This window comes from Lemur catta, chromosome 21, assembly GCF_020740605.2.
Source record: "Lemur catta isolate mLemCat1 chromosome 21, mLemCat1.pri, whole genome shotgun sequence".
In the NCBI taxonomy this organism is placed as follows: domain Eukaryota; kingdom Metazoa; phylum Chordata; class Mammalia; order Primates; family Lemuridae; genus Lemur; species Lemur catta.
The window spans coordinates 21,930,769-21,952,939 of record NC_059148.1 but is presented as its reverse complement, the minus strand read 5'-3'; the positions used below and the strand labels follow the sequence as shown (position 1 = coordinate 21,952,939).

The following is a 22,171-nucleotide window of genomic DNA, read 5'->3' as shown; positions in this document are numbered from 1 at the left end:
CCCTTAGGTCTAGCAGTACTTCTTATTCAGACACTTGGCAAACAAAGCTGAATTAAACAACTCTTTAACAAAAACTCAAAAAATACCAGGTATGGTCCTTCTAAAAGATAGGGTACATTTATAAACTTAACTATTTTTTTTTTAAACAGTAGGAATGCTCACATTTTAAAGATATTCAGAGGAAAATTAAAAAATATAAATGCAAGGTTCTGAGTTAGGTGGTTTTGTTGTTTAGGAAATCTTTCTTAGGGCATTGAACTTCATAGTTGACTGCCACCTGGCATGTTCTAGGATATTATATTTTGTTTCATAGACAAGCCATAGAGACCGTATTATGTGATGGAGGAAGTTGCTGAATGAAAACGCTGTTTTAAAAGTTTTTCTGTTCTTCAGTAAGAAGAGCTTGAAATTATACTTACTCATATATGCCTTGGACAGAATATGCATTATAACGGAGTAACGGGGCAGAGTTCCTCACATGGGAGTCCACAGAGATGGCCTTAGGTAGGAGTTGTGAGAGTTCTAGGAATTTTTTAAAAATCCATGTTTTTATTTTTATGGCAATACTAAAAAAATAACCTGGATCTTTGACCCTGTGACTGAGCTGTGCTTTGGGATTGCGGTATGTGAATTTGCACTTTGTGTGTACAGGCTGTTGGGGCCTAGTGATCACCTACGCGCCCATATTGACCTTGTAATGAATTGTTCACGCTGAGTGGTCCGCAGATGAATCCTTAGGGATCTGCAAGCTCTCAAATTTAAGAAACACTGGAAAGGGAAGTTTTCATGCTATTAGGCACAGACTGGCAAATGACCAATTTCTAGGATAACTATATCTTTTTGAAGTTCGTAGTGGGAATAACTTGAAATAATTTTTCTCATGTAGAAGACAGTGGCACATTGAGTTTATGACACAAAATTTAGTGTTAATCCTTTGGTTTATTGGGGGTAGTTCTACTGAAAACTGATACTTAATAGTATACAGCATGATGCATACATTCAAATTAGCTATTCCATTTGATTACAGTTGAGGTTAAAAACTTAAGGAATAAATAGCACAAGGTAGCTTTTGGAAGATAGCTTAGACTAGAGAAATAAATTGCCTAAGTTCTTAAATGTACCTAATGACAACTGGACATGAATTTCTTTGGTTTTCTGAGGAAGATAAATTGAATTTTAAGTGAGAGAATTTAATTTCCCTTTCAATATCTGCAGTTTTGGTTGTAGTGTTTATTTCATTCTGAACCCTAGGGTTTTATCAATGCAGAAATAAGTGTATTTGTGGAATGAATATATCTTTGTTTTAAAAGCAAAATGTGTCTGCTTGCCTGCCTTTTCATTCGAAAAGTCATTAGGCAGGCCCAAGTGGAGTAGGAAGGTAGCCCAGCAGAGCCAGGGACAGTGTGAGGAGGTAATGTGAGTGAGGCAGCACCTGGTGAGTTTGGGAGGTGGCAACATACAGAGGGATTGAGCAGGTAAATACACTGAGCATTACGGGAGCCTGTTTTCTTACCATTGGAGAAGGGAGGTACAGGTACAGCATGGGCATAGCCAGGATGATCCCTGTGGGGCTGGACTGCAACAGGGGTGTTAGTGTGGAATCTGCGGTGTTGAGCTAGATAGAGAAGCAAACAGAGGTGTATGTGTGTGTTTATGTGTGTGTTCACTTATGGCCAGTAGCAGTGAGCACACCTAACCCAGCTCTTGAAAATACCACTCTCCACTAAAAGGACAGGGCTGCTGAAGAAATGGCTGACTCCAGGGCTAGAGCAGGGAGAGAAAAAAGTAAGCCTGGAACATCCGATTGTACCAGGAAGTGAGGAAGTGCTTGAAGAATGATGGTGATATGTCACAAGAACGCAGAAGTGAGCCAGATCTGGGACAATTTGAGTATCAAAATAAATAGTAACAGATTGCAACCCATTGAATAAAATGGGTACCTACCAGTATACACTGATTAAAAAAAAATAGATGAATAAAAGAAAGGGAGAAGAGAAATTTTCCTTACAGTGGAATGTCAGCTAATAAATGTAGAAAGAATGATGGGATCAGAAAATCACTAATTGGCAACCATCATGGTAAGCATTGATTGAGACCAAAAAAATCAATTGAAGCTAAAACCAGTGGGTAAGAATGGATTGAGGCATGGGATTTTGCATAGTCTCAAAGAATCTCCCCACTAAACACTTATTAATTAAAAGGGAGAAAAATGTAACTTTGCAATGGAGCCTGGCAGATACCATCTTAACAAAGTGATGAAGTTTAACATCATTAATAATGGTACAAATTGATATCCTGTGCCATGTGACAGGATGCAGTGAGAAGAACCAGAATCACTTCTGTGATATTCTAGCCAAAAATGCACAGGCTGGTCTAATTGTGAAGAAATATCGGATAAATCCAGATTGAGGGGCATTCCACGAAATGACTGGCCTGCACCTTTAAAACTGTCAAGGTCATGAAAGTCAAGGGATGTCTAAGGGCCTATTCCTGGTTGAAAGAAACAAGGGAGACATGACAACTGAGTGCAATGCATCATTCTGGCTTGGATCCTTTTCCTGCAAAGGATGTTCTTGGGACAGCTGGCAATGGACAGTGAGTATATAGGAGTTCTTGCAGCTTTTCTGTCATTTTGAAATTATTTCAGTGGGATACTACATGTCAGTAAAAATGCACAAACTATTGCTACATGCAACAAAGTAGATGAATCTCAACAGCAATTATGCTAAGTGAAAGACCCCAGGTGCAAAGGTGTACATACTATATGAAATTTCATTTATGTGAAATCCTAGAAGAAGCAAAATTGTAGTGACAGAAAAGATGTTAGTAGTTGCCAGGAGCTGGGACTAAGGGAAGGGGACTGGCTGCAAAGGGGACTTCTTGGGTGACAGAAATATTCTGTATGATGATTGTGGTGTTGATTACAGGGCTGTATGTTTGTCCATTCTCATCAAATTGTATGCGTAAAGTTGCTGAATTTTTTTTTTTTTGCGTCTAGATTATAGCTCAGTAAAACTGATTTTTTTAAAAGGCAAAAGTGCCATTTTAATACTTTTTGCATGATGCTTGATGCTACTCTTCAAAGTTAATTGTTTTTGCTTAGCAAGAAGGGACAGTGTCTCTGAGATAGATTAGAAGACAAGAATGCTTTCTTGCTCAGTTCTATATTTGAATGAATAGTCAAGAATAGAATTCCTCTAGTGGTTCCATGGCCACCAAAACATGTTTAATGATTTAAGTTTGTTTCTGAGTTTTTAATTCTATAATAACACTTCTTTAATTCAGACCTATTTCCAAAGGAATCTAAAGAAGTGGGTGTCGGCCAGGTGCGGTGGCTCACGCCTGTAATCCTCGCACTCTGGGAGGCTGAGGCGGGGGGGATCGCTCGAGGTCAGGAGTTCGAGACCAGCCTGAGCAAGAGCGAGACCTCGTCTCTACTAAAAATCAAAAGAAATTATCTGGCCAACTAAAAACATATATAGAAAAAATTAGCCGGGCATGGTGGCGCATGCCTGTAGTCCCAGCTACTCGGGAGGCTGAGGCAGGAGGATCGCTTAAGCCCAGGAGTTTGAGGTTGCTGTGAGCTAGGCTGATGCCATGGCACTCACTCTAGCCTGGGCAACAAAGCGAGACTCTGTCTCAAAAAAAAAAAAAAAAAAAAAAGTGGGTGTTGTGTATATGAGATCATGGTGGCAGCTGCTTGGCCAGAAATAGGGTCTGCATACTCTGAGTTGGTCCTCTTTCCTTTCTCTGAACTCTGCTCCCAAACAGGACTTAAAAACCAGGATTGTGCAGTATCACGAAAAGGAGTTCTTAGATAAGCAGCTTTTCCCAGCCTTCTATTCCAAGGCCATGGAATGTTTTCCTGCATATTTTTAAGAACTTGACTTTTGACCTTTCAGGCAAAGACCTTGACTTGCTAAATCTAATTTCTAAGTGTTATAAGAATATATTGTGCTTCCCTGGTTAACATTAAGCACAGGTAGTGCCCAGATCGGGATTCTAAATGTTAATTCTTCCATAAAAGGAACCAGGCCTAGGGCAGGTAAATCCAAGATGAATATGGAACATCTTGTGGGACCAGAAAGTAAGGATATTAAAAAAAAAAAAAAGTACTGAGCTTTATCTGTAGGACAATGAAACTAAATTGGAGCTCCCAATGGCAAAAGCAGGGAGAAATGGATTATAACCTATAGAATAAAGTGAGTATCTGTGAGTCCATACTAGCATAAAAATATCGTTGAATAAATGAGGAAGAAGAGACAGCTCTTCCTTACAGTGGGATTTCAATTACCATATGGAGAAGGGATTATAAAAATAGAAAGTCACCGTTTGCAAGCAGTACAATAATTGTAAGCAAGAATCATCAGGAGATGCTAAAATCAGTAAGGTGAACGTCTCATAAACTCATGTTATAAATGTGTGAACAATAGTTCTGGAGGCTGGAATTTTTTGTCTGGTGAGGGCCCTTCCTCATAAGGCAGCGAGCTGTCTCAGGCCTTATTTATTTATTTTAAATAAGGGTACTAATCGAATTCATGAGGGTTCTGCCCTCATGACCTGATCACCTCCCAAAGGCCCCATCTCCTGATACCATCACTTTAGGGGCGAGGATTTCAACATGAGAATTTTGAGAGGACACACATTTAGACCATAGCAGTGAGTAATGAGATATTTGCGTGGTCTCAAATTATCTCTCCACAAGAGAAAAATAGTAACTTTGTGGTAGAGAAACCCAGCAAATACCACCTTAACCAAGTGATGGAAATTAACATTACTAGTAATGAGACTTTGACATCATGTACCTCCTGATGTAATGCACTGAGAAGGCACATTACTTCTGTGCCATTTTTGCCAAAATGTGTAACCTGATTTTAAACATGAGGAAAATAGCCAACTGAAAGACCTACATAACGAATGAGCAATACTCTTCCTTGTGTCTAGGTCATGAAGGACAAAAGGAAGACTAAGTAACTGCTCCAGATGGGAGTAGAGGAAGGACACATGGTAACTAAATGCTATGTGGAATTCTGGATCAGATCCTGGACCAGAAAAGATGTGGGTGAGACAGCAGAAGAAATTGAAGTCACAGCTATAGATTTAAATATATTGTACCAATGTTAATTTCCTGGCTTTGATCATTCTACTGTGGTTATATGTTACATTTGGGGAAAGCTCGGTGAAACTATACTGGAACTCCTTGTATAATTTTTTACAACTTTTCTGTGTCTGAAATTATTTCAAAATTAGGAAAAGAATATATTAGATTATAGTATCAAATAAGATTAGATTTATTTCCATAGCTATTTAATGCCATTTAAAAAAAATGTTAAATTACTTAGAAAAGAATGCACCTGTCCCTTTTCTGGTGTCTGGCTTACTTGGGAGCCTGAGATGGTACCCCTGTGTTGTTCTGGTGGCAGTCACACAATTAGGGATTCTTGGCATACGTTGTTTCTGTATCTTGCTGCTTATCTTTGGGCTAACCCCACCCCCAATTCCTTCCTTCTTAAAAAATACATGATGATGAGTATCTAATCTTTGGTATTTTGTTTCCAAAGAGTACTTTTCAAAGAATGGTGTAACCATTTTATTTTAAAATGTCAATATTTGCAAATATGCCAGAAGTTACATTTTTGCCACTCCTTAAAACTTACAACCAAAAATTTGTCAGCTTTATATATAAAATGTGAAAGGGAAGCTAGTTTTTCAAAATTACTTCAGGAAGTAAACAAACAAAAAGGTTACTGATCTGGAAGGCAGGTGGCCACGTGGGTCTGGAGTTCAGAGGAGAAATCTGTATTGGGCTGTTGTGATCCACTCTGCGGGCCCACAGGAGGGAGACTCTAGACCCCATCCCAGACATGCAGGGGCCTTGTGGCAAAACCTTGTACTGGCTGGGGGTGGGGAGATTTGCATTCAGATGCACTCTGAATGCCCATGTGAGATGTTAGACTATCTGTGGTTTCAGATTTCTCATTCGGTGTTAGGTAACTCAGACCTGACTACAGTTTTGCCATAATCTAAATCTTTGTATAGGTTTTTTTCCCCTGCTTTCTGTTTGAGCCATTTATTACTTTTATTGAAAGGGGATTAATTAGTATAATTTTAAGATCTTTTGAGGATTTGGAATGGGATTTCTTTAGGCTATAAAATGTCATCGCTGGAATTTTCACTGTAGATCAGAGGAGACACTAAGTTTGCAGTGTGGCTATTCAAAACACTTGTAAAACACAAGTTTATATTTTTACTTTTGTTAGAGATAACCTTTCAAATTGTTTTTAAAAATCCTTTTATTATGATAAATTCAAAACATACAAAATGGAACAAATAGTATGATGCATCCCCCATATACTCATTTCTCAGCCTTAATAGTGATCAGCATTATTTTAAAGTTACACATTTCTAAATATTATATAGTTATGTCACTCAACATGTGAGTGGAAATATTTTTGATGATATACATACTTTCCTTTTAGCAATAAACAGTACTTTCAAACAGAAGAGACAGAACAAGGAGGCTAAAACTTACTGCCAGTCCTGGGCCAGGCTCTGTGCTGGGCTTTCCTGCCCACCTGATCCAGGGGAGGTGGTGGCGATGTTTTGGACTCCTTTGGAGTTTGATTCACCTTAATCCATTAATGGGTCATAGTAGAATTTCAGTTTTTAATTTAGTTTTGTACATCAGAATTAAATATTGATTATAAAGTCATATGGATTATGATTAGAGAAAAATCAGTAATCACATTTATAAAAAAAGTGTATACAGATTACAGTATAGAAGATTTTAAATAGTACATGTAGAAAAAATTCGAAGAGTACTAAAGAGTATATAGCAAAGAGTAAGTACTCTTGGTTTTTTGTTTTTTTTTTTTAAATCTACCAGCACTCGGCGTGGTGATCTCCCAGCGTCTGCGATCTCCTCCCAGTCATCCACTACCGCCAGTGTCTGATGTACTCTTGTGGGTATATTCTCGATCATGTTTGTATCAGTTATATATACACACACATATATAGATATATTTTTGAGACAGAGTCTTGCTCTGTTGCCCGGGCTAGGGTGCTGTGGCGTCAGCCTAGCTCATAGCAACCTCAAACTCCTGGGCTCAAGCGATCCTCCCACCTCAGCCTCCCGAGTGACCCTGACTACAGGCATGCACCACCACGCCTGGCTAATTTTTTCTGTTTTTAGTAGAGACGGGGTATCCCTGTTGTTCAGGCTGGTCTCGAGCTCCTAACCTCAAGCGATCCTCCCACCTCGGCCTCCCAGAGTGCTAGGATTACAAGCCTCTGTGCCTAGCCTGTATCAGTTATATTGTAGGAAGAAATTGGCTGGAGCCAGTGGCTGCATGCATGGTGATGTCTCTTTCACGTTATCTGCCTTCTAGTACATTCCCCTGTAGAAGAGCTGGACCAAAGTCTTCACCTTCTTCATCTGTTTTTCCTTTGACTTTTAACTGTAAATATTATTTAGTCACATTGCCATAGTCTTACAATATACTGGTTGCCTCCTTTTCAGTTTGCTGTCTCTTCATTTTTGATTCTTCTTTCTCAAGTGTTCTTTCTGCTTTGAACTTGAGAACTACTAGATATAGTGAATCTTACTTTTCTTTTGACTCAGTTTCTGCATTGATGATCTTGCTGGTTCAGATTCTTGTCAATCTAACGTGCAGCTTCCAGAATGTTTCCTATTTATTGTTTTTCAGCCTTAGGCATCAGAATTCAGCTTTTAGAGCTGTGGTCAGCTGGAACGTTGAGGATGACATGTACCGTAGCTCAGTGAAGAGTCAACTTCATTCAGCTTTTTTCTTTCTCGAGACCCTCCGTGATTTAGCTCTTCTTTATGGCCCTTGTTTGCACTGATGTTGATCTCCCCTGCACCTCTTCCATCAGAGCAAAATGTCTTTTGTCTTCTCCAATTTTATGCTACCTTTATGTCCCTGGCCTGAATTGTGGAGTGATGAATGAAGAAATACATGTTTAGTGAGTGTTATGGGTATATTTAAAATCTTTATTAAAATGCTTTTCTTTTGGTTGCCAAACTTCTTTTGACTCCTGCTTAATTTCCGATAGGCAGGTATTTATTTACGTGGTGGAAATTGAGACTGCCAGTTGTCTTTATAAATAGTCAACTTCATTCAGTGTTCCTTGAACGCAGTTAATTGATCCTGTCTGTTTAACAACCATGAAGCTGAGAGCAAGCTTCAGGTGTTTATTGTGCAGGCCCAAGAGGGTGGGAGCTCATGGCTGAAGTAAGTTCTAATTAAGAAAGCACTAAAGACCACAAAACCAATTCTGTAGTTCAAGAAGGGACCAGTCTGTGACTTTCTAAATTGTTAACCTGTTTTAAATTTGATGGTACAGGAAAAGATCAAATGGGGGGGGGTTGCAGTACCAATTGTGTTTTTTTCCAAAACCAGTTCAGCAGTTATTTACCTTTCAAGCAATTAACATAATTACCATTATGCTAAAAAGTAATTTTGGAAAGTTCTGCCCTGAGCTCTTATGACTCCACTGGGACAGTTTTAGTTGGGACTTATCTTTTTGATGGAAGCCTAATTGCAGTTTTGGCTTTGTGCACACAAACAGAAGCAGCTAATTGTTTAGGCAAATAGCAGATTAATTTAAATATGCATCCCTAATAAAACAAAAATGGTATCCATTATGGTCCTTGTTCCCATGACGAGGAATATAAATATTCTGTGCAAGTACCATTAGACGGAGGTCTTAAGGATTGTCGACATTATTTCACAGTGGTAGCACTTTCCAGATATCGAGTAATCTTTACAAAAGCTAACATAAATCAGTTTAAACTCATTTAGATCCCATTTCCACTATGTGCAGTTTCATTACCACACTCTGGCTGGCCTCCTTTGGGAGGTGGGAGGGGCATGCTGCAGACTGGCATGGGTGCCCATCCACAGCTGCTGAGCAGGCTTTATGTCTTCTCAAAAGACTGGCCATCGTTACTCATGTCATCGTTAATGACTGTTCCTAGCCTAGGCTGAGCTCGGAGTTCCTTTAGCCTGGCTGCCGCTAGTCAAGGTAGAGAGTCCAGAGGGCAGGGAGCAGGTGGGACTGCCAGGCCCTAGCCCTATTTACCTTATTGGGCTGATGGTCCTCACTCGTTGTCATCTTCCAGATTTTTTGAGAGACCCAGTTTCTTCTTTTGTCTACACCCTTTTCATATTTCTTAGGAGTGGAACAGTGTTGTTGAAATCCCAGCACTACCTCACAGTTAATTAAACATCTTTTATCTAGCTATTGAGGTTTACTTAGGGAAGAAGAAAGACACCTGCTCTACGTTGTTTTCCTGGTGTAGGGTGAAATTGGGGCTGTGAGCTCCAGCTTTGAAAGATTACACATGGTGCGGGGAACTGCAACAAAGACCTGCTTAAGTCCCTGCTAAGAAACTGCATAGAAACTCCCTTTATGTTTGCTGAGAGTTTTTCTCTTGTTTTACCTCCGCCTAATGTGCAGGTAAGATATAAAAGACATATTTTGAGGTGTCTCCTTGTTCTGAGGTCCCTCCCCAGGCTCTCTAGAGGTGGGCATGTTCATAGTATTTGAGTTAGTCTTTTGGCCTCAGCTGGTTGGACAAGAGAGGGGGACCGCAGTCCTGGAGGAAGCTGATTCATGGATGGGGATGAACAATTGGGACTCAGACTTTGGTGTGTACTTGGAGTAGAAAACCTTGTGGAGTGAGGACAGCCATTTTTCTCCATGTACTCAGGGACTAGAGAAAGCTGGTTTGTGAAGAGAGAGAGAGAAGAATGAAACAATTGCAGAGAGAAGTGAGAAGTATGTGTGCAGTACACACAAGAGACACACTGCCTTGGTTCCGAATGTCTTCCTAGCTCCTGGTTCTGATCCCTCATCATCTCCAGCTGTACTTCCTGTCCTTGGGCTCCATGAAATAGCCTCATATCTTCCCAGTTCCTTTTTTGTGTGTGTTTAAGCCATCTTCAGTGGTTGTCTGTTTCTCACAACCAAATATTCCCGTGCTAAAACACAAGACAAGCATTCAGCAAACCTTTATTGGTGTTTAGCCACATTCAGCACTCTGAATTCACTACCGAAGGTGCATATAGAAGGAACAAGATACAGTCTTGCCACTTCATAAATACACACAGTGTCAGGAGTGAAACCATCTTATTGTGGGGTCTGTAATATGATAAAACTTGACCTTTCAAATGAATTTACATCAAATTAAAAAAAAAACCCATTTGAGAAGTGAATTTTTTTGGCTCTAACAGTCATTATCTACTTCTTCCTTAATAGTTATGTAATAGATATGGACCCAGTTCAAGCCGAAATATTTGGAAAAGTTAGCTGTTCCTTTTTGGGATCTTAAAATAGTGTGACAGCATGACAAAAAGCCAAGCTTGCCTGTTTTTCCATTGTATTTTGTATGTATCTCCATGTTGTGTTTCATATTTTAGTTATAAGTAAGTTTCTCTCCAATGTGTGTTTTGTGAAAATAGGGATCATATCCTTGTGCTTGCGAACAAGATGGTTGGTAGGTGCCACTAGAATGTCAGCTTCATGCAGTCAGGGACTGTTTGTCTTTGTTTTGTTTACTGCAGTATCCCCAGTGCCTAGTACCATGGTACAAAACAGGGGCTCAATAACTATTAATACTTGTTGAGTGTATTATTGCATTGATTCCTTTTTGGCTAAATATTGGTTAACATGAATGATGATCAACTATCGTATTATAGAACATTCTTACGATTTAAGTATTCACTATTCAAGTCCCTGCAGTTTTAAGCTTATAAAAGTAGCCATGGTATACTATATTAACTAATAAATAGACCATTTATAAAATTAGCTTTCACTCAGGCATCCCATTCTGTTAGCTGCTGTGTCTCTTCCTGCTCATCCTGCCTGTGTACTTTTGGGTCAGATATCCAACAATACAGTTCAAAGTGAAATTGCAAACCTTGCAGAAGTTGCAGGATTTTAGAATATTGTTAAAAGTGATATTGGAAGAACACCAGAAGTGGTAATTACGTGGATAAACAGAATTGACTTTTTTTCTTTTTCTTTTTCTTTGAGACAGTCTTGCTCTGTCGGCCCAGCTAGAGTGCAGTGGCATAGCTCACTGCAGCCTCAAACTCCTGGGCTCAAGTGATCCTCCTGCCTCAGCCTCCCAAGTAGCTGGGACTACAGGTGCATGCCACCACACCCAGCTATGTTTTTCTGTTTTTAGTAGAGACGGGGTCTCACTCAGGCTGGTCTCGAACTCCTGACCTCAAGTGATCCTCTTACCTCAGCTTCCCAGAGTGCTAGGATTACAGGCGTGAGCCACCGTGCTCAGCCTGGTTTTTTTATTCTTATTGTTTAAATCTCTTTAAAAGATTGTATAAGGTTTATAACATGTAGAAATAAAAAGTATGACAGTAGTAGCACAAAGGCTGGGAGGGAAGAAATGGAAGTAGGCTGCTGTAAAGTTCTTACACAATAAGTGAAGTGATACCACTTGAAGGTAGACTGTGGTAGGTTAAAGAGGTATGTTAAAATTCTAAAGCAACCACTAAAATAATATAACAGAGTTTTGGCTAATAAGGAATTAAAATGGAATAAATACATAATCAATTAACCCAAATACTGTCAATCCAAAAAAGAAAAGTCAGAAAAAGAGAAAAAAGGGAGCAAAGAACAGATGTGATAAACAGAAAACAATCAGAAAAATGGTAGATTAAGCTCAACCGTATCAGTAATCACATTGAATATAAATAGTTTAGATACCCAATTAAAAGCAAAGCCAACTATATGCTGTCTATAAGAAACCTACTTTAAATATATAAAGATGCAAGGCAAAGTGAAAGGATGGAAAAATATCCACATGCTAACATTAATTGAAAGAAAGCTGGAGTAGCTATGTCAGTATCAGACAAAGTGGATTTCAGAGAAAAGATCATAATAACCAGGGGCACAGAGGGACATTGCATATGATAAAGGATCAATTCATCAAGAGGACATAACAATCCTCAATGTTCATGCTCCTAACAGTGATGCTGAGTGACGACGGTGTGAGTGATACCAGTGCCATGGACAATTGAGGACCTGATCAAGTGAGATACTTTATAACTGAAGTAGAGGAGATTAAAAAAGACAAACAGGCATTCAGAAGAGGAGGATTTGACTGTTAAGTTGATGGAGCTCTAGAACATTTTTTTCCAAAAAGACCCTTCTTAGGATAGCTGTGTGCAACTCAACCTTGTGGTGAAGGGTATTTTATTGCATATTTCTAACAGCTCTGTTAGAAAAATGATGCCAGCAAAACCAATACTTGATTAATAATGAAAAATGTGTTTATAGATAAACTCCATGTGTGCTTAGAGTGAGCTGTGGTTAAATAGCTTCCATGCTTGGCAGCACACAGGGTGAGTTTGGTGGTGTATGTCAGTTACTCATCGAGCTCGTAGTTATTTTATGCACTTGTAAATGCAGCCGCTCATCCTGTACTTTCCTAGCTAAATTCCAGCCCAACCTTATGACACACCAAGTGGCTTTTGACCAAGTTGTTTAAGCACTGGGTGCTTCTGTTTCTTCTCCTCGGTGAGAGGAGTATGATGATACTCTTCCCAAGTTGGAAGTGAGTGCTCAGAGGTAGACATGAAAAGTGTCCACTTGAAAGCTCTGTACAAATAACTTTTATTTCTATTAAATAGTAAAGACTGTTTGTTGTGATGTCTCAAAACAAGTGCAGTGCAGAATATTTGGAAGAGGCATGTGTTAAGACATCTTGGAATGGGAGATCCTATCTCCTATTTAATGTGTAGAGCCGCAGGCATTTTCTGCCTTGTATTTTTTCTTCTGAGGCAGAATGGAAAGAATTGCCAAAATATTTGCCAGGGAAATGTGTTGTGGAGCCTTTTGTGATCTGCTTATCCCCCCAATTTGTTGAAATTCTTACACCAGTACACTGTGTTTTAGATTTGAAGTAACATTTAACTTGAAGAAGGCTCTGCTTTTGTTTGTAATCACTTAGCCTCCTGACAGTTTGATAGTCTTGCAGAGCAACCCAAACGTATTATTTTTTTCCAATTCTCTAAAATTATTTAGGGAATGATACTTTATAGTAAGATACTAAATTCAAAGGATTTACAGTTTAGAGACAAAGTAGAAGGCAAGAAAAAAAAGATGGGTTGCAAAGAGAAGAGTGAAAATCTTTATCTGTCCAAGGTGATAGGAAGTTATAGGAAATAGGACTGGATGTCTAGATGAGCAAGAGAGATGATATTAGCATTATTGATAGATTAAATGTTTTATAACACAACAGGCCCTATAGAATAGGTAAGAATAAAAGGGAGAAAGGAATGGCCTGTTGTCAGCATTTTGTATGGTTGGTCTCTTTTCTTCTACCCAGTAATCCTGTGTAGTAGGTTATGTTATTTTCAGTGCCTCCAAAGTGGGTGAATTAGTTTACATTCTCACCAACAATTTAAGAGAGGGCCTATTTCTCTATAACAACAAAATGTTTTATGAAAGTTTTTATTTTTGTCAATTTGATTCATGAAAAATGGTATCATATTGCAGTTTTTATTTGTATTTTTCTAATTGTGAGTGACTTTTTACATTTTTCTTATGTTTAAATGTCCATTATATTTTCCTGTGAACAGCATCCTCATAGTCTTTTGCTCACTTTTCAATTGTTTTTTTCCTTTCTTATTGAATCTCAGGAGCCCCTTATATATTAAGGAAATTGGCTTTTTGTTATATGTGATGTAAATACTTTTTACCAATTTATCATTTATTTAAAAATTTTCTTTATATGGCATATTTTATAGTTAATTTTAATGAAATAAATCAAAAATTGTTACCTGCAATTGTTTCCTTCTACATAGGATTTCTTAATATTTGGGATCTAAGGACTGGAAAGTATCCTATTCATCGCTTTGAGCACGATGCAAGAATCCAGGCAATAGCCCTCAGCCGAGAAGATGCAACTGTTGCCACAGCATCTGCTTTCGATGTTGTAATGTTATACACCAATGAGGAGGGCTACGGGCAGATAACTGCAGAATTTGAAGTGCAGAAACTGGTGAGCTTTTAGTCTGGTCATTTTGTTTTCCATTCTTAGAATCTCTGGGTCTAATATAAACAAATAGTAATGGTGTCATCAGCTCCCATTCACTCAGAGCTTCCTGTGGGTCTTAACATCCATAAATCTAAGTACAGCCTTACAGAATAGGTAGTTATCATTTTCCCTACTTACCGAGAAGCCAGTAGTGGCTTAGAGCAGTGAATTGACTTGCTCCAGGTCTCAGAGCTAAGAAGTTGTGATTGAAACCTTAGGCCTGGATTCAGGACCAGAGTTTCTTATCACTGTGGTCCTCAGCCTCCTTTAGACTAACTTGATGGACTCTCACTCCTGGAAATCTGAGGTTAGTTTCTGGCCTAATATATAAGTTGAGAATGAGTTTAGTGGTCCCCTGGAGTTTTTTCTTTTTTAAGAGACGGGGTCTCACTCTGTCACTCAGGCTAGAGTGCAGTGGTGTGATCATAGTTTATTGTAACCTCCAACTCCTGGGCTTCAAGCAATCCTCCTGCCTCAGCCTCCCAAGTAGCTGGGACTGCAGGCATATGTCACCTCAAAATAAGCTAAATTTTCTTATTTTTTGTAGAGGCAGAGGTCCCACTATGTTGCCCAGGGTGATCTCAAACTCCTGGCCTCAAGCGATCCTCCTGCCTCAGCCTCCCAAAGTGTTGGGATTACAGGTGTGAGCCATGGAGCCCAGCCCTCATCTGGAATTAAAAGTCACTCTTGAGTGAAAGTAGATTTAAGTTAGTGTTAATTGGGTGGCCCTGTTCCAAGATGTCACGTGTGAAGCTCAGCCAGGCTAAAGAATTCTTTGCAGAGAGCTTATCTCAGAGTTCAGTTGCATGTGAACCTCTGTATTTGCATAGTACGAGATCTGGTGTTGAGAAGGAAGCGCTCAAATTCATCTATGCTGAGTTCGGATTTAATTTAAACAAACTTGATTTGCACATTGGTAGGAGAGTGAACAGAAAAGGCAACATTGAGTGACGAATTGGTGGCTCTCTTTCTTCCCTGGTGAAAATCATCTTAAATGTGAATAACTTACCCGCTAATTCACCTTCACGAGCTTCTTGTCCCGTTGTGGACCAGGTCTCTGCACTTTGGATGTAGTGTTCCCCAAAACTACCTGATGCTGTCGTCTCATCTTGGGGTTTTATTAGAAAAATCTGAATTTTTCCTATTAATATTTCTGATATTTTCTAATAATATTTCTGTTTGCTCTCAAAACTACCATAGTGCTTATTATTTGGTCCCTGATTAAGTATTAATATATGGACTCAGACACTTATTTAAGATTTGAGTCCCTCTATAAGATATAAATCCTGCCTTGGCAATAAGGTGGCATCCTGGCACAGACTGGGAGCTTTTTGAAGTAGTTTACAGCCCCCAGCAAATGGCACAGCACCATCAACCTGAGCCTCGTGGTCTGTCAGAAGTCCAACATGAAGATGAAGTTTAAAGGGCTAGACTGAAGATCAGTTTTGGGAAAATAAGAAATGATTTTTAGGAGTGAGAGGAAGCAAGCAGCCATTGCTGGAGGCATGTTTTATAACACTTCTTATGAATTATTTGTCACCTGGGTGAGGGGTTGCCACAGAAGGCGCTGAGTATCCCTGGAAAAGGCACCTCCTGGCCTGTAGAGCTGGGCCATTGTTGTCTTGCCCACATACAATCCCTGAATAGCAATGGCGGTGTTCCCGGGCTTGTAATATTAGCCTAGAGCGTCTGTCCTTTGTGGTGGACTTGTGGCTTGGGATGCTGGGCTGCCACTCACACTGCTGGGCCCAAGGATTAGCAGAGTCACCCGGATGTTTACTCTCTCTCTCAAGCTCCCTGGACAGCCTTCAGGATTCGGGCTTTTGAACTCATTTGGCATATTGTCAGGGCAATGCTGTCCTTCTACATTGTGGATTTTCATAATTACACAGTGTGACTCACCTTCAGCATTTGTACTCTCACAATTTACTCAGGGAAGTGAAAACCTGCACCAGGGAGAAATGTGCTGGTTGTGGAGACAGAAAAGCAAATTATTCTTTTTTTTTTTTTTTTTGAGACAGAATCTTGCTCTGTTGCCCAGGCTAGAGTGCCGTGGCATCAACATAGTTCACTGCAACCGCAAACTCCTGGGCTCAAGCGATCCTTTTGCCTCAGCCTCCCAAGTAGCTGGGACTGTGGGTGCACGTGCCACTGCCACCTGGCTAAATTTTCTATTTTTAGTAGAGACAGGGTCTGTAAATTTTTCTTGAAAGGTGCTCCTCACACCCATGCAAATTAGAGGAAGTGCTAGCGGGAGTGTAGTCAGGAGTACTGTGGCGGTAGGCACAATTTTTGTTTGTAGCGGCCCTCCTGCCCTGGCCAAATGGACCCTCGGTGGAATCTCAGCATGACATTGAGACCAGGAGAGAGCAGAATAACCCAGAAATTTTTTTTTTTTTTTTTTTTTTTTTGAGACAGAGTCTCACTCTGTTGTCCAGGCTAGAATGAGTGCCGTGGCACAGAAATTTTTAACCTTTGGCCATACATTTTTGGTATTTGCATAAATATTAAAATAAGCTTTTTGCTAATTTGGAGCTGAATGAATTTTAGTTATTCAGTTTCTTTTTTAAAAGAAAACCCTTTTATTTTTTGAAAATTGCTATTACACCCTCGTGGTTCAGAATTTAAAAGACACAATAAGGCTGGCAGTGGGAAATCTCCCTGTGGTCCCATCCCACAGCCCATTTCCCTCCTACAGGCAGCTGTTGTTAGAAGATGCACGCATGTGCAAGTCCAGTGCCTTGTGAACTTCCTCTGCCACGACCTCGTGCACACGTCAGCACACTGGGCATCCTGTTACTCACCTTGCTTCCTTGCTTTCCTCCCCAAATTTATCTTGCAGATTATCCCATTTTTATCAGTTTATAAAGAATGTCTTCGTGCTGTCTTCTATGGCTGTGTGGTATTCCAATGTATAGATGTCCTGTAAAGTTACTCAATTAGTCCCTTAGAAATGGATGTTTAGGGTTTTCCAGTATTCAGCTATGACAAAATGGTACTACAGTGAATAAGCTCATACACAATCATTTTGCATACGTGTGAGTTTATTTGTAAGTAACTTCCTAGAAGTAGACATGCTGGGTCAGAGTGTATGTGCATTTAGCATTTTGATAAATGTTGCCAGATTTTCCTTGATAGAAGTTGGACCAGATTATGTCCCCACCAACATTAAGTGGGATCCACAAACATGGTTGTCCCCTGTTCACTTCCAGCCTACTGTGCTGTCAGACTTCTTGACCTTTACTGATACAACAGGTGAAAAATCCTATCTCAATGAATTTTTACTTTGTATTTCTCTTTTTAGGAATGTCCTGTGTTTGTCTTATGATGAGCATCTTTTCATTTTTGTAAGAGCTGTTTGTGTTTCATTTCCTGTGAATGCTCCCTTTGCCTGTCGTTTTCTGTTGAGTTGCTGGTCTTATTGAAAAGTAGGAGGAATTGCATATTTTTGACCAAGTCAGGGTGAATTTGTAGAACTAAACATTTCTTATCCTTTAATAGGTTGACTACCTTGAAATAGTTCCAAACACTGGGAGGTACCCTGTGGCAGTAGCCACTGCTGGAGATCTGGTGTACCTGCTAAAAGCCGAAGACTCAGCCAGAACCCTCCACTACGTCTATGGCCAGCCTGTCACGTGTCTAGATGTCTCAGCCAACCAGGTTGCTTTTGGTGTGAAGAGTCTGGGATGGGTGTACGAAGGAAACAAGGTACAAAAATAGCAAGATGTACAATTAACAAAAAAGAACACAGATTGTATTTTTTAGAAGGCAGTTGAAAAAAGCTGACCATTTTCCTTTTTAAATGTATTAGGGCAGTATATCAGCACGGTAAAAAAATTGAAACACTTCAAAAGGATATAAAATGAAAAGTGATGATTTTCTTTCTCCTTCCTTCCCCCAGCTTCACTGCATAGAAGAAACTATTAACAGCTTTTAGGTATCCCTCTAGAAAAATTTAATGCATATATAGGTACATTTGTGCACTAGAAACACACCTTTGTAGAAATGGGATTATAGTATAAGTAGTGCTCTGTACCCAGCCTTTTTACTCAATAATATACCTTGGAGAGCACATTCCATGTCAGCATTTCTCCAGGTCCTTCTCCCTAGGAGTCCAGCATCTGCTTACCCAGTCCCCTCACTGGTAGGCATTTAGGTTGCTTTCACTGTTTGAGCTACCATAGGCAGCACTACAATGCATGTTGCAACTTGCTAAAGTCCTAGTGCAGCATATATTTAGGATGTGCACTTGAGATGTTGATGGACATTGCTAAATTGCCCCTTAAAAAGGCTGCATCAAAATTTACATTCTCTGCAACAGTGCATAAAAGTACCTTCTGACACTCTCTGAGCCAGAGCGGGGAGACAAGTTTGTAAGTGAAACTCTTTGAATGATGACTATATTTTATCACTCCCTGGCATCTTACTATCCTGACTGTAGGCCAAGTACTTAGTCTAAAAGCTGATTTATAGGACTCTGTTTCTCTTCCAGTGGGATCAGGGGAGAGAGGGATGAAGTTTTGTTCATTCTATGTTTCTCACAGTTGCCTGCTGCTGTCTCTTCTGGCAGTTGGTGGGGTTCCTGGGAAAGAGCATCTCTAAGTCAGCAGACTCTCTCTTTATGTCTCAGTTTCCTTATTGGTAAAATGGAGTTCATAATAGTACCCACTTCATAGAGTTGTAGGAGTAAATGGAAAGATGTATTGTCCAGCTTTCAACATAGTGCGTGGCTGTGAGATTTAACTAGCACTGTGTGCTTCCTGTTAGTTCTACCACTCAGTTTGATTCTGGCCTATGGTGGTGATTTTCACATCTTATTTCCCCCATATATTTGACCTTTCACTTATGTAGATGTCACTGGTTTTGCAACCTAGTAAATGCTCAAGAACTGAAACATCCTGGATTCCAGTAACATATTCTTCATCCAGGAAGACAGATCGAGGAGTAGAAAACATGCATGATGTACTGAAATTTCACCTTGAGAAAGTGCTCCCTTTGAGCTCATCTCAGCCGATTTTGTGGGAGTATATCCATTGTGTCTTAGCTGGAAAGGCTGTGATGCTGCAACTCCTATGTTTTGGCTTCCCAGGAAGTGGGGGAAGGTGTAGGAATTGGTTCCTAAGGCAGTTTCCTTTCTCCAGCTCCGAAAACACTTTCTTTTTTTCCTTTTTTTTTTTTTGAGACAGAGTCTCACTCTGTCACCCTGGCCAGAGTGCCGTGGCGTCATCCTAGCTCACAGCAACCTCAAACTCCTGGGCTCAAGCAGTCCTTCTGCCTCAGCCTCCCGAGTAGCTGGGACTACAGGCATGTGCCACCATGCCCGGCTAATTTTTTTTTCTATATATATTTTTAGATGTCCGTATAACTTCTTTCTATTTTTAGTAGAGACGGAGTCTCGCTCTTGCTCAGGCTGGTCTCGAACTCCTGACCTCGAGGGATCCACCTGCCTCGGCCTCCCACAGTGCTAGGATTACAGGCGTGAGCCACCACGCCCAGCCTGGAAACACTTTGTTTTCTGATCCCTGGTGAGCTCATTTGTTGAGAGAGGAGAGACTGCTTTCTAATTTTTCATCTGCTATGCTTTCAAGTTTTTGTTATCTCATTTATTTTTAGAGCTCTCAGTGTGGTGAGGTGGTAGTTATTACATTCAATACTAGTCTGGTTTAAAATTTTCATCTTTTTAATAAATTTTTTATCCGGCAGGTCCCCTTTCTCTTTGACTTATCTGAATGGATTTATTCCTGTAGTGATACAATTGTAGTGGGTACATTTGAGAAACTAGTTAAGGGGATAGTTCAGCACAAAATTAGTCTGGGAGGATCTTTTAGGTACAGATGTAAGTAGGCGTTTTTGGATTCCTCTCAAAATTTCCAACCCAACTAAAAGCAGTAATTATAAGAATGAGTTAATACATTGATTTTATGAAAATTCTTGTTTAAAAATATATAGTCCCTCAAATGACTGGTTTCCTGGTATTTTTCATTGGTGTTTTAAAATTAAGAATGGTAGTAAATTTCCTGCACGAATGTTTCTAAATATCTCTTTGAAAGTTGACAGTAGCATTTAGTCATCCAAATATTTTGTGAGTACAGCACCAAACCTCCAAACACTTGTGTGGGTGAATGGCTGGTTGTTAGTAGTGCTGGTGATAACTTTGCATTGAGCTGTTTCTCCAACATGAATGCTACTCACTCAAAAATAAGATGAATGCCAAGCTTCATCTATGTAACTTTACTTATTTTTGCAGAGGCAAGACTTTCCATCTGATTGTTTCCTCAGAAAAACCTGCATTTTTAAGAAACATAATTGTCATTTCCGTTTGAATTAAGCCATGTCATGGTTGGCTCTGTGAGATTTTTTTTTGAGACAGAGTCTCACTCTGTTGCCTGGGCTAGAGTACTATGGCATCAGCCTAGCTCACAGCAACCTCAAACTCCTGGGCTTAGGTGATCCTCCTGCCTCAGCCTCCCGAGTAGCTGGGACTACAGGTGCACACCACCATGCCTGGCTCACTTTTTCTACTTTTGGTTGTCCAGCTAATTTTTTTTCTATTTTTAGTAGGAACAGGATCTCACTGTTGCTCAGGCTGGTCTCGTACTTCTGAGCTCAAGCAATCCTCCCGCCTCGGCCTCCCACTGTGCTAGGATTACAGGCGTGGCCACTGCGCCCGGCTGCTCTGTGAGATTTCAGTATCATTCTGCTGTGCTATAATGTGATGTCATAATTCCCAAATTGTCTCATTGCAAGACTCAGTGTCACTTTGCTTGCTAATACCATGTTTTGGCCATATCTGTTCTTCAGCCTGGTGGTGGTGTGTGTCCCAGCACGTTTTATTAGGTGTGTGTGAGACTATTAGCAGTGGAGTTTGCCTGGAGCTGTCTACACACTGGGGCTTGTGCTGTGCCTCTGGCCTGTATATCTAGGATTCAGATGAAGGTTTTATGAGAATTAGAGAGTTTGGTTTATCTTTGTTTGTATCTGGTACAGAACTGAGGTTTTGCTATAGTCCATTATTGATTAACTGTGATAAAGTCAGACAGTGAAGTCCAAATGTTGAAATCACATTTTAGTCAGGACCTTAAATCTCCCTAACCTGTAGAAGTATTCCAGAGGTGTTACTTTTATTTAGTTGGAGAATATCCTTGCAGCATATGATGACCACATTAGCATTTTATAGGCACCACAGCTGCATGAGCATCAGGTATCAAGTACTAATGGCTCAAATTCATCCAGTCATGTATCTAGCTAGCCAGCCCATTGTGTATTCATCACAGATAGTCACTGAGCACCAGTTGTATTCCTGGCACTGGTGTGTTACACACAGATCTCAACAAACTGGTACTTGTCAAGTAACCCAGCTCTGTTAATAAACATAGTTTTCTAAGGAAACAAAACCAAGTAATTTAGTGAACGCTTATCTATTTAATCTTTGTAAAAAGGTTTGGGACTATAGCTAGCTGGTGAGTCATCTCAGCCAGTGTAGGAAGGGATCAGAGAGAGTTAGTGCTGTGGAGCATCTCGCCTTGCCTACGGGCAGGGGCTCCCACACTTGGATTTTAGAGGTCAGAATTAGAGGCCATGCTTGGGTTTGCCAGCATTTTTTTTTTTTGTGACCATATAGATTCATAGAAAAATTGACTATTATGTATTTTTGCTCTTTTTTAGAAGATCAGATTTTTAAACATCTAAAACAAAGCTATTTTTTGACTGGGTAATGCATTCACCTATTTAGAAATCAAAAGACAGGAAGGAAGACTCCTTCCCACTCCATTCAACCTGCCACCCAGTTTCTCTTTCTGGAGCCAAATCAGTGTTGCCAGTTTCTTGTGCATCCTTCTAGAGATAGTTTATGCACTTAAAGTCACATTACCTTACCATACATGCTCTTAATCCCCTCTTTTTAAAAACGTAATAGTAAAATGTCATATTATTATTCTGCAAATTGCTTTTTCCTGCAACAAAATCTCTTGGAGATCTTTTCTATGACATAATAAAGAACTTCCTGGTGTTTTTGTTTTTTGCAACTTTATGATATTGCACCTATGAATGTGCCTTAATTAAATCAGCTAGTTCCCTATTGATGGA

At 39.8% G+C, this 22,171-nt stretch overlaps 1 protein-coding gene across 1 annotated transcript in view; it reads left to right on the top strand.

Moving 5' to 3' along the window:
• Positions 1-22,171, top strand: part of FBXW8 (F-box and WD repeat domain containing 8) — a 100,631-nt gene that overhangs the window by 47,811 nt on the left and 30,649 nt on the right. Inside the window, exons 6-7 of the mRNA XM_045534241.1 lie at positions 13,854-14,050; positions 17,588-17,794. Of these exons, the coding sequence (XP_045390197.1) occupies positions 13,854-14,050; positions 17,588-17,794 (404 nt within the window). The remainder of the gene's footprint in view (positions 1-13,853; positions 14,051-17,587; positions 17,795-22,171) is intronic.